The sequence below is a fragment of the Alligator sinensis genome, unplaced genomic scaffold (assembly GCF_000455745.1).
Source record: "Alligator sinensis unplaced genomic scaffold, ASM45574v1 scaffold546_1, whole genome shotgun sequence".
Taxonomy (NCBI): Eukaryota; Metazoa; Chordata; order Crocodylia; family Alligatoridae; genus Alligator; species Alligator sinensis.
In genome coordinates, this window is record NW_005842061.1 from 1554274 (window position 1) to 1566301 (window position 12028).

At 43.2% G+C, this 12028-nt stretch overlaps 1 protein-coding gene across 1 annotated transcript in view; it reads right to left on the reverse strand.

Moving 5' to 3' along the window:
* COL13A1 (collagen type XIII alpha 1 chain) overlaps window positions 1-12028 on the reverse strand; it is a 190524-nt gene that overhangs the window by 67837 nt on the left and 110659 nt on the right. The window contains exons 16-20 of the mRNA XM_025203565.1: window positions 11655-11696; window positions 9525-9551; window positions 8685-8720; window positions 5945-6007; window positions 5112-5138 (exon numbers count right to left, since the gene is read on the reverse strand). Of these exons, the coding sequence (XP_025059350.1) occupies window positions 5112-5138; window positions 5945-6007; window positions 8685-8720; window positions 9525-9551; window positions 11655-11696 (195 nt within the window). The remainder of the gene's footprint in view (window positions 1-5111; window positions 5139-5944; window positions 6008-8684; window positions 8721-9524; window positions 9552-11654; window positions 11697-12028) is intronic.

Consider the following 12028-nt stretch of genomic DNA (forward strand, 5'->3'; position numbering starts at 1 on the left):
AGCGGTATAGTGAGCTCACTGTGTACCTGGGACACAGGGGAGCACGGGCATATGCTGCACTTTTTCGGTGGGAATATGGGTGAGTGGAAGAGAAAGCAAATCTTCCAGGGCTACTGCTGCTTCTGCCAATGCTGTTGTGTCAGCTCCGCTCAAGTGGCCACAACCTCATGGCTGGACTTCCTGGAAGCTGACCCTAGTGTCCAGTTGCTTCCTTCCTCCACCAGCCTTTCCCGATACATACATATTAGGTGCAGGGCTGTGGCTGCTCTGGGAAAGGCTCCTTGGATGGTGGGCAGGGGAAGCCCCATTCTTCTCACTCCATTCACCCTCCACCCCTCAGTATGTTGCTGGGTGTGGCATTGCCATGCACAGCTCCTATGGTCAGGCAGGGGCAGCACAGGGCTACCCCAGCCTTGGCAAAGACTTCGGGGGGGGGTGTCCATTTTGGCACTCTTCCTAGTCAGTGCCTGGGGCTGGTGCGCTATTCACCGTACCCTAATTACACTACTTCGCAGTTGAGAACCACTGAACTATTTCTTTAATTATACCTGCTACAGCCCCGTTGAAGGCAAGAGCACTTTGGGTAGGTGTATACAGGAGTCTAATTAGAGTCTAAGTCAGATGTAATGGATTAGCACAGGAGTAACTAAGAGCAAACCCCTGCTTACACAATCTTCTTTATGGGGGAACAGCACAAATTAGAAGGAACTCAGTTTAAGCCCATGGTTGCAGAACTAGTAGTTCCAGAGAGAAGGTGTCTTCTAATATATCAATTAAGCATGTATCATCTAGAAGCTTGTGAGGAATAATAGATGTGGAACTTCACAATGCCAATTTACAGTTCTTGGTTACCATTTGATTCATACAAATGTGTCAGAAAAGACAGGCCCGTCTGTTAAGGCCAGAGTGTAGAGAAGTTCATTGCAGTGTTTCCCTTGAGCACAGAGGGTACTTGCAAATGTGCCTCTTTTGACAGACCTGCCATTCCTATTCTTGAAATTCATTTCAGCAGTCTTAATACAGGCCAAACTCAAACTTAACTCATAGGCACTGCTGAATAGTAATAATGGGCCATTAATTAAAAGACAAGGAAAACCTCACTTTTTGATTCTTGATCTCAGAGACTGACAGTTGTGTAGCTACTGACTTCTACTGACTTCCTGACCTGTAGCCAGTTTTTGTCTTACCCATCATGTTCTCCCGCTGGGAATAAGGAATGATCATTAAAAAAGCTTAAGAACTAAAATAGGAACTACCAGGTAAACAGAATTTGACAGAGGACAGCAATGCAGGCAAAGGACCAAAATCTGATCTCCTCAACATCACTGATAAAACTTTCTAGTGAATTCAGGGGAACTGTGTGTCTTTACAGTACAAATGGAGGCTAGATGGAAAGGATTACCAAATGTTACAACAAACACTGAGGGTATGTACAGAAGTGTTCTATACATGTTTTACAGCACTGTAATTTAGAACACTTTTTATGGCATGATAAAGTTACAGTGCTCCTAAACATGACAGAAGTGCAGTGTTTGGTGGGGGAGGCCTCTGAGCCTCCCTGCACTTTCCAGGAGGCATGGGGCACTCTGCAGCCTCCTGGGGCTTCTCCACTGGTCAGAAATTTGACTACTTAGGCTGTGTGTAGACCAAACAAAGGACATGAGTGCACAACACTTTAAAGTGGGCTAAATGCTTTTGCACCAGTTTAATGGTGTCGGTGTTTGCATGCCTCAGTGGCATATTGTGCATTAATTCCAGGCACTCCAGCAAATTCAGCAGTGTAACGTGCCTTAAATGACTTGGGGTGCAGCAAACTAAAACTCCTCCGAGGAGTTTTAGTTTGCTGCCCTACCAGGCACAGAGCAAAGCTCTGTGCAGCTCCACAGCTCTGCAAGAAGCCCTGCAGGCTGCCTGACAGCAGCCTGGGAAAGCAAGCTCCACCCAAGAAAGATAAAAAAACCAAACAAACCCAGAAAGCCTGATCTCCCCCTCCCAGAGCTTGCCTGCCTGAGCTGTGCAGGGGCCTGGTGCTTCCCTCCACTGCTGCGGTGCCCCCCTGGGACCTCCTGATCCAGATGCCTGCGGGTGGGTGCTGTGTGGAGGGGGGGAGGCATGTGCCACTGCCATGGAGGGAAGCATCAGCCCCCCTCGCAGCCCAGGGACCGCTCTGCCCACAGGCAGCTCGCCCTCCCTTTCCTGCCGCCGGAGAAGCAGGTAAGTGGGTGTGTGCACGACACGGGGTTTTAAAGGGCCCTAAATTGAAGCAGGGTTTTTAAAAACCCACACCACTTCAATTTAGGGCCTCCATTTTGTCTATACACGCCCATATGGAAGTTATTTAAAGTGCTGTAGGTTGCTAAAGTGCCACAAAATACAGCACTTCAAATTTAATACCTCATTTTTAAAGTCTACCCATTTTTAAAGTGCTGTAAAGCCATGCACTTCTGTTAAGTCCCAGCAATAAAGCGCTTCAAATGGCAAAAAAGCAACTTCTGTACACATCCTGAGTTGTGAGAATGTATGCAAGGAAAGCAGTAACATTTGACAAGGAACAACATAGGCACTGTGTAACCAGTGACACCAGCAACCAGAAGGAAGCCTAAATGTTCATTTTTAAAGTGTCAACAGATTAACAACAACCTGGGAAAATTCTAATAATCATTATCAAACTATGACCCCAGCTTTTAATCACTTCTAATAGGGTTGCATATGTTAATATGGGCTGGAAATCAGCCCACAGCACATTTTGGTTTGAGGGAAGAAATAGCCTTGTTGAGTCCCAGTGATCCTTTCATCAAGAAGAAAGAGGAAGCATAATCCCTGGAGGAAAAACTTATACTTTAAATCAGTATACCCTAACTGTTACTTGTTGATTTCCTGCTATTTTGGGACATTTCTCTGTGATTCCATTCTTATTTCTCTGGAGAACAATCTAAAACCCAGAGCAAAGAGAGACTAGTAGCAACAAATGATAACAAAGGAATAAATGACACTTTAGATGGAAAGGTTTCCCTTTATAATGAAAATGTATTATCACAAGATGTCTTGCTGGGAAGGCAGGATTTAACTTACACTTTAGTCAACTGGCATGAAAAAAGGAGCAAGGATATTTCTCCAGGGTCACATTGATCTGTCAGTCACTGATGTAAAATGTGGTTGTTCGTGTTTGTGAATGTGTGTTTGGGTGAATGACCAAAAGAGATCAATGAGTGGACTTAAAGAAGCTTCCTTTTTTTGGCACAAATGAAAAGAACAGACTGGTTTACTGGACTAGTGGGAAGGTACCATGTGCCTTTCTCCATTCAGTGCAGTCTGCCATAAAATAGCAATTGCCATTCCTTCTCCCTCTTCTCATCTCTTTTCCTGTCCCAGCGACATCAAGGAAATGGAACGAGAAGTCTGTGGTAAGCCCCTAGAATTTCAGTATAAGACAAGGAAGTGATCAATTCAATTAGAGTTGACAAGGGGGATTAGAAGGGTTGGGAAGTCTTGGGGCCTTCTCCAATTTGACCTTTCTTAGTGAGGGGTTTATTTTACGCAGGAGCGGTGACCTTGTGTTTTTAGTTTGGGTTCCAGAAGATGAATCAAAGGTTTATTAATGCTTGTACTTATGGTGCAAGCTCAAGTGATGTCCATTTAAGCAATGAGGAAGTGGGTTGAGACTTAGAGTCTACTAAGTATTCACTTGCGAGTATATGCTGTCTTTAATCACCTACAGCTCATTATACCAAAAAGATTAATAAGAAAGTGTCCAGTTGTTCAGACCATTGTAATTTCATAGCTCCTAAAACACCTCTGTCATGGCCTGATTCTGCTCTCATTCATCTCAGTGCAAATCAAGAGTGCATCTATTGCAGGAAACAGAAGTACACCTGGGTAATTCTAAAATACCCTGGGGTTAAGCATGCACCGTGTTTATTAGTACACAAAGCACTTACTTATAATCAGGGATCCTAGTTTTCTGTGGTTAAAATTGGAAAATCTCCATTTAAAAACATAAAAATCCACATTTTTCATGACCTACCAAAAGCGCAGCAATGTCCTGCACCAAGCATTGCCATTTCTGCTCCCTCTTATTTTTCCCTCAGTTTTTGCCTCTGGGCCAATCAGTGGCATGCACAACCCCCAGCTGCTGATTGTCCAAGACACAAAAGCCACGGCGAGACACTGCTGTGCTTTCAGTAAGTCATGGAAAAATGCAGATTCCTCAGTGAACAGAAAACCAGGATTCCTGCTTATAATGTTCATTCAGCGTTGCTATAGTTCATCTTATAAAGAAATATTTCAGGAAAATGTTTGCTGCCATATTAGGCAACTCTGAAATATAGAGCCTAAATCCCCCAAGAACATCTTTTTTAATTCATTCTCACACGTCAATGTATAGTTTAAAGGAACTTTAGTGCATTAGAATGATAATCCACCCAGATGGAAAAAAATATATATGGGTGTTTTGTTGCATGATTATTAAAATACATTCACATACTCCATATTTTATATTATGTGCATGTCATAGTTAATGCACTTAAAATATTAGAAATGTAGGACTTTTCCCATTTTTATAATGTACAGAATGACACAATATGCTCTGTCATGAGAAATGGCCTGTCTTGTAATGTTTTAAACACAATCTATATTAAGTAATATATTTTAAATATATGGGAGCAGTAAATTTTAATCAAATAGATAACATACAGGCATAAAACTTTATTAGCCTGTAAAAAGGATTGTCCAGCACAGAAACAGAGGGAGATGGAAAGAATGATGCCAAACCTCAGGCTAAGAGTTGCAGAGTTTGAATGGATTTGATGTGTCAGCTAACCAGACTTTGCAAAGAATCCCCAACCCTTCTCATCAAACAGAAAGAAATAACAAATCATTATCAAACTTCAGTCAGAAAATTGCCTTTGGTAAGAATCAAATTCCACAAAATGGATAAAGGACACTTTTTTGTGTGTACGTAGAGTATCTGCCTATGGTTAATCACACCACATGTTTGTATTCTATTAAAAATCTCACAGTCCAGTCTCCAGCCTAACTTTCTGTTACAATACAGTGTTCTAAATGGCAACTTCTGCCTAACCCTGTGGTAAAAATACATTTCTCTTGCCTACCTTCATGCCAGTGTCCCCCTTTTCACCCTGTACAAGGAGAACAGACAGAGAAGAAACAAAGACATAGATATTGAACAAAAAGAGAAATCCAGGAAAAGAGTACAATTTCAATAGTAAAAACAAACTGGAAGGAATTGAAAAAGGTCAGCTCTTGACAAATGATAACAGTAACTGCACAAAATTGGCTCCAGGATAAAAAGAAATCTGCAGAAACTTCTGTGAACTAATGCTGAACAATGTGTTTGGCAGAAATGGGTATAGGAGAACATTTTATACAGACTAGGTTGATCTATCTACAATTATCAGTATTCACAGGAAGCATCAACTGGCATTTTCAAATAAGTACCTGAACCCAGCTAATTTTCAAAGGAAGCTGAGGCCTTTTTGAAAATCCTAGTTATTGTCACTTGAACTCCAAACCGCTCTATATTCCAAAGCCAGAAGTTATGCAAAGGAACAGTTCCATTAAGCCTTCTATATCTGCCTTGTTTCAGGAAAAGAGCAAGATCTAAACATGCATTGTGATGGCTACAAGTGACTGAGCAGATTAGAGCTTGGCTCTGGTTTCAGAGAGAAAAGAATAATAATTCTTGCTGTGCATTAATTAGCTGACAGTTGTCCAGGTCCTTCTATAAAAATAAGTCTTCAACCTGTACATTATGTACACAGAGTTTCAAAAGGATCTGTTGAGGGTATCAAGACATTCCTACAACGTTCCTTATCAAAGTATCAGAATGTACCACATGCCATGAATAGTATAAAAGGGGCACGTGATCTAGCTGCATTAGAAGATGGAGGTACTGACTAGCTCAAATGGTTCGCTTCATGGTTACCTTGGGGCCAACAGGTCCGGGAAGGCCAGGTGCACCTGGTAGGCCTGCCTCGCCTACCTCACCCTAAGGAAGAGGAGCAAAGAAATGGAGGAAGAAGCAAACACAGTTAGCAGGCAGAAAAGGGCCTTCTGAATACCCAGAAATGTTAACAGACATGTATTGGAAAGTAGCACAGGACTAAGTCCTAGAACGCTATAGTCCCATAGTGCTGTTCAGCAACAGGAAAAGAGAGACAGAGCACTGCAATACTCTGGAGAGAGAGTGCAAAAAAGAGAGAGGTGACCCCATATACCTGAGGTTAGCTGCTCTGCATATGTTTCCCACTCCTTTGTACAATATGTTTTATCCACAGTTAGAGTGATCATATGTCCCAGTTTTCCACATGAGATTGTTGGGTGCCTATACAAGAGCAGGGAGGCTGCTCCGACACACTGTAATTACAGCACATCAGAGCAGACTCAATTAATCAGTCTGCTGGAGCATGGTAATGACCATGATCCAGCAGCCTCCAGTGTCTTGTGTATCAGCATCCCTGCACTTCAAAATGGTGGCGGGGTGCTTTAACTGAAGCTCCTTTGACGAGATTTTGATAATGTGCCATTTTGAAACACAGGGATGCTGATACATGATGTACTCTGGGTGCTTTAATTAGAGTGGCTCTGGGAGTCGCTCTAATTAAAGCCCTCCCCAGAGCACGTGTATAAACACCCTTAGAGTGTAAAAAAATTATCTTTGTTTTGCCTGAAATGTCCCAGTTTTTCATTTCATTAGTCAAAATGTTGGGTTACTGTTTTTTCAATTAGCAATTTTTTTCCCCAGGATGTATTACCCTACCATATAGCATTTACCCTGCTTTTACTAGGAGCAACCAGTCTTGTGGAGCAAAGTGTTTACTGTAATGGAGGATTTGGAGTGAAGAGAATGGTCATATAGTAGACAGCATCAAAGCTCTTCATTTTGCTCTAATTGAGTTAACAATGCTAATTTGGTGCTTAATGACAAATTCATTCAGAATGCCAAATTACTGGAAAAAATCCAACATTTTGGGAAATAAGGCTCAGTCACTGCTGAGTAAAAATCTCGTAATAGTGACACAAGCATCAGTTTACTTTTGTCTGGTTATTTCATAAACTTAAAAAATATTGCCATGAAAGTACTGTGGACTCCATTTTTGTGTATGTGGTCACTCTCAGGCTGTGGTAATGGAAAAGGTCAAAATGGAGGGAGGGTTTCTGAAACTAGTATGTATCCTTTAGGTAATGGCAACACAGAATTTTCTCTGTTCTTTCATTGCCCTCTCAGTGGGGAGGGTTTTATCCTCTGTGCTCATTCAATCCTGGGTTTCCTGCACAGTTCCCCATTGTTAGAGCCCCCCCTGGTAGTACCCCTTTCATAGCACGAAAGGAATTCAGACTCATGGCTTGATAAATAAATCAGTCAGATGAATTGCCATCCACAAGTAAAGATCCTGGTACAGGCTGGTGTGCCATCTCAGCAACTTCCTCAGCACTCCTGAGTGCCAAGACTCCTCCTGGATGTTATACATGGCAAGATGGGCAGTCAATGTGAAAACCGACAGTTTGCTGGCTGAGGAGGCAATAAATTGTGTGTGTCTTCAGGAGCAGACTGTGGTCCACAGGGGCTATAATTTTTACTTCCTGACATAAGAAAAACGTCTCAGTTTATGCAGAACTAATTAAAAAGCTCTCAGGTCTTGCCATTTCACCCACAGAGCAACTATAAAGCAATGTATAGATAACCCAGTACGTACACCTGGCTTCTGGGAATACTCATGCTTCTCCTTCCTCTTCTCAGTCCCTCACCCTTCTTTTCAGTCTTTCTTCCCCTTCTGTCTCTCTTTTCCCATCTCTCTCTGTTTTTCCCTTTAAGCTCTTCAGGCTTGATTCAGCTCTGCTAGCAAAGGTAAATGCTGAGAAAGGACTTCCCTCCGGTCTCCACCTAAGCATTCCAATATCACTGTGCTTGAGGGCTGATCTTACCAGCTGGGCCCCAAGGGGATGTGTGTTTTGCAGTGGTGCACTCTGCTCTGGCCAGACTTTGCATTGCTACAGACCCACTGTTCTGGCTCCTGCTTTGTAGCCTATGGCTAAATTCAACCTGCTTCTAATTTGGAGAAGGATTCTCAATTAGGAATGTGAATACCAGAGCTCTTCCAATCTCTTTCAGAGAATGTGTGTATGTGTGCGCGCGTGTGTGCCTATGCAAGATAAATTTCAGCCAGGAAGATATGGGTCTTTAGGGGACTTTACAGTTTTTCCAGCTCAGCCTCCTCCAGCAGAGACTGTTGCCGGGAAGTCTGTAGGCGTAATGGCTATTTCGGAATGAAAAGCATCTCCACATCAGACTCACAGAGGAGGAATCACCATAGGTAGAGGAACTGTGGCACGAGGAGTTGGCGGGGGGGAAGTGTTATAGTTCCTCCAGTCCCTGCCTTTCCCAGCAGGAGTCACTCCTCACAGAAATGCTGGAACAGCTCTGCCTTACTGTGTGGTGAGACTGATTGACTGTGTGCTAGAGGGGTTATCTTTTATTAGACCAACTGGTAAATCTAATAAAAGATATTGCCTCTAGCACTCTGACTACTTGTACTTTTGGACCAACACAGCTACAACCTTTACCCCTGACTGACATTTCTCTGCTGTTATATACCCACAGGGCTCCGATTCACCTTAATGCATATTTGCTCCATCCTTCTCAATATTTTGGCTTCACCTCTTACCTTCCTTCCAGAGTAGCCTTGAATTCCTGTGTCTCCCTGCAAAAGTTAAAAGAAGTTAGTGAATCTAAATTGCAAAAGAGGAAGAAAGGAAGGAGAGAAGGAAGATAAAACTGCCATTTCCCCTGTGGTGCTGTAGGAAGAATAAAAGAGCAGTGGAGGAAAGGAAAGGGAATTCATTTCTGTTCCATCCCAAAGCATTTAAATCCTTGGGAGCTTTGGGAACAGGGCTCTTAAGTCTTCTTCACAGGGATGAGTTTTACCCTGACTGAATTAAAACGTAACAAGGAAGATGTACCTGTAAACAGAATATTTGGTTTTGCTTTCAAGTTATGTTAATCTAGCATCATTTTTCTTAATCTTAGACCTTTGTGTAGTGTTGCATGTAAAAGCAAGTGGGAAATTTTTGTAGGTAAAAAAAGAAAAATCCAAAATTACAAACACCTCATATCTTGCCAGTGAGCTTTCATGCATCTGGCAGGTAGCAGGAGAAATTTGGCAAAATAAACAACATTGTTACTTAAATAATGCCTAGAACAATGGTAAATGTGCTAGGTGTGATAAATACCAACAAAGCCAAGCATTGTATGACATTTTGTTGAATTGCCTGACAATTAACTCCATGCGGAGACAAACCTCCATTAAAATTCATGTTTCAGGAGACTGGGATCCGGCACATAGTGAGATGCTGCAGTTTGATTATAAACTATTTTTCTGAACTATTAGAGAGCAGATCCCCACCCTCCACAAACTGCTCATGCCCAGCAAAGTTTAGAGAGCCCATCTTTTTTGCTCATTCCAATTCTTTGCTTTGCTTTCTACTGATGATAAAAATGTTCTTACCTTTGGTCCAGGGGGTCCAGGTATGCCCTGTAGGTAAATTAAAAGCATACTGTGAGATACAGAAAACAAAATGAAATAAAATACAAATTTTCAGAGAATTTGGGGGCATTTTTTTTCTATTGGAATATTACTTCCTAATTTAGTTTTAAGAACTTCATCCTCTGAGAATGTCACTTTGCAAAAATTACTTTTGTTGAGTAGATGCACTCTAAAAGTTACAAGTTTTAATAAATACCAGCTGATCCTCCCACCCAAGCCACCTCCCACATATTGTTCAAACCACTAGGCTTGGTCTCGCTAAATTTGTCCTGTTTGTCACAGTTCCAGAATCTGATGATCTGATTAATTTTTTTAATCTGTTATAAGCAGGGAGCCTTGTTCTCAACTCACTGCCTACCTCACTGCAAAGATATTTAAGTCAGGAGTTAGTAGAAGAGTGGTAGTTCATTCCTTATCCACAAAGGTGACCTCAAGGGAATTGAGAGAGGAAAGGAGAATATTATATGAACTATCTGTCTTTTCAGAGCACACTGTGGAGGAACAGAAAGACCCTTTTCTCATAGCAGAATATGTCACTATCAGATTTCAAATGGAGCTTCCCTTTTCTTCATTAAAAAGGAAGATACCTGGGTGGCATGCTACATCTGTAAAAGTGCTCTTCAGGGGCAGTAAGCTAGACTTTTATTGAACCTGGCTTTCTTTGACAAAAGATAGGGTACATTTGCACCTTATAGGCCGTGTCTATCTGAGACACTGACTACAGTGTCATTACTGAGCAGTCATTTAGTACTTGTTTATACAAGTACTAAATGACTGTGCAGTAGCGCCACTGAACGGCAGTAGCATTGCGTCATGCTTTCTGCCACATAATGCTACCATGCAGTAACCACAGGCACAGTCAGGAAGGACTGCTCTGATATTCACATCTGTAGCTGGCCAGTATCTGCAATCTGTCCCTGAGGTCTCTTCCAATCCCAGTGCTCTGGGGGAGGGACGGCAGCCTGCTGTCATCCTGTGTGCACATCTGGGGGCCCGCACCCCCCGGAAGGAGTCTGGCACAGCCCATGTGCAGATCCCACATGCAGATCTGGGGGCTCATGCCCCCTAGGAGGAGTCTGGCACAGCCCCACAGCCCTCTCAGGGGGCACAGGCCCCCAGATCTGTGTGCGGGATGACAGCATGCTGCCACTGCTGGCTGGGGCCAGTGCCAGCACCCAAGTCTGCTCAGCGCAACCCTCAAGGAGCACTGGAAAGAACCCAGTGCTGGCACTGGCCTCAGCTGGCAGTGGCAGGCTGCTGTCATCCTGCACGCATATCTGGGGTCCTGTGCCCCCTGGGAGGAGTCTGGCACAGCCCCGCAGCCCCCACAGGGGGTGCAGGCCCCTGGATCTACATGCAGAATGACAGCATGCTGCTGCTGCCAGCAAATGATGTGAGTTTTGCTTTCAACAATTTGAGGTGCAGTTTTACAGAAACCCCTGCACCTATCTCCTTGAAAGCTGGCAGGCTTCATGCCCTCAGATGGGGCTGCCATCCCTGCAATTTTCATCCAAATCAGGCAAGAAATGACAACGTTATAGGCATTTTAGTGATTCTCCATTGTAGAATATGGCCAAATCACTGAAGCAGCGTTGAAACTCTGAAACAGATTTGGCCAAATCGAAATGGAACAGCAATCCAAAACACTGAAACAAATCACTGTCCCTTCAAAATGGCCAAATCTGAAACCAAATCAAAACATAGCCGTTTTGCATAGCCCTACTGTTGGCACTCTCTATGCTGTATCTATCCTTCTCTGTATAGAAAGCTTCACTCTACAGTGCCATCAGTCACTTTTACCATGAGGAAATATTCTGAAAAATACCTCTTCACCAGCTGAATATAAAAGGTTGGGCCCACCCTGAGAGACCTGGGCTAAGGAGACCATAGGTAAATGGAACAAACAGAAACATAGACATGAATGGCTTAACATTTTTCACTATTTATCCATATCCCTTAAAAATGAAGCCCAATATTTCATTCGGCTTGCAGCCATGCTCCAGGTCCTCAAGCATCACAGAGTTGGCATTCATCATGCAATAAATGCTGCATACACAAAGGAGACAAGCAGAGCAACTCTACTGTACCTACCTTCCCATCCTTGCCAGGCTTCCCAGGCTCCCCTGCTCTGCCCTGTTGCAAGAAGGAAAGGCACATTAATGAGACTCCTGAGGGCCCCTTATTTAATTGTTTGACTGATTGATCTCAGCCTCCTAGGTTTCAGGCTGTCAGGCTTGGAATAGAGCTAACAGAACATCAAAGAGATTTCAAGGGCTTTTTTTAGTCAGGTTTCTGCTGGGAGCGGGATAATTACACTTGGGGTGTTACTTCCTCCCCATGGCATTCTTCAGACTGGAAAGGAGGAAATGGCACTCGTGTCACCCTCTCACACATGTGTGCGCAGATAGTGATAGCAGAGGATGTACAACTGCTCCCTTCCTCCCATCCTGCTTGGGAACGCTCTT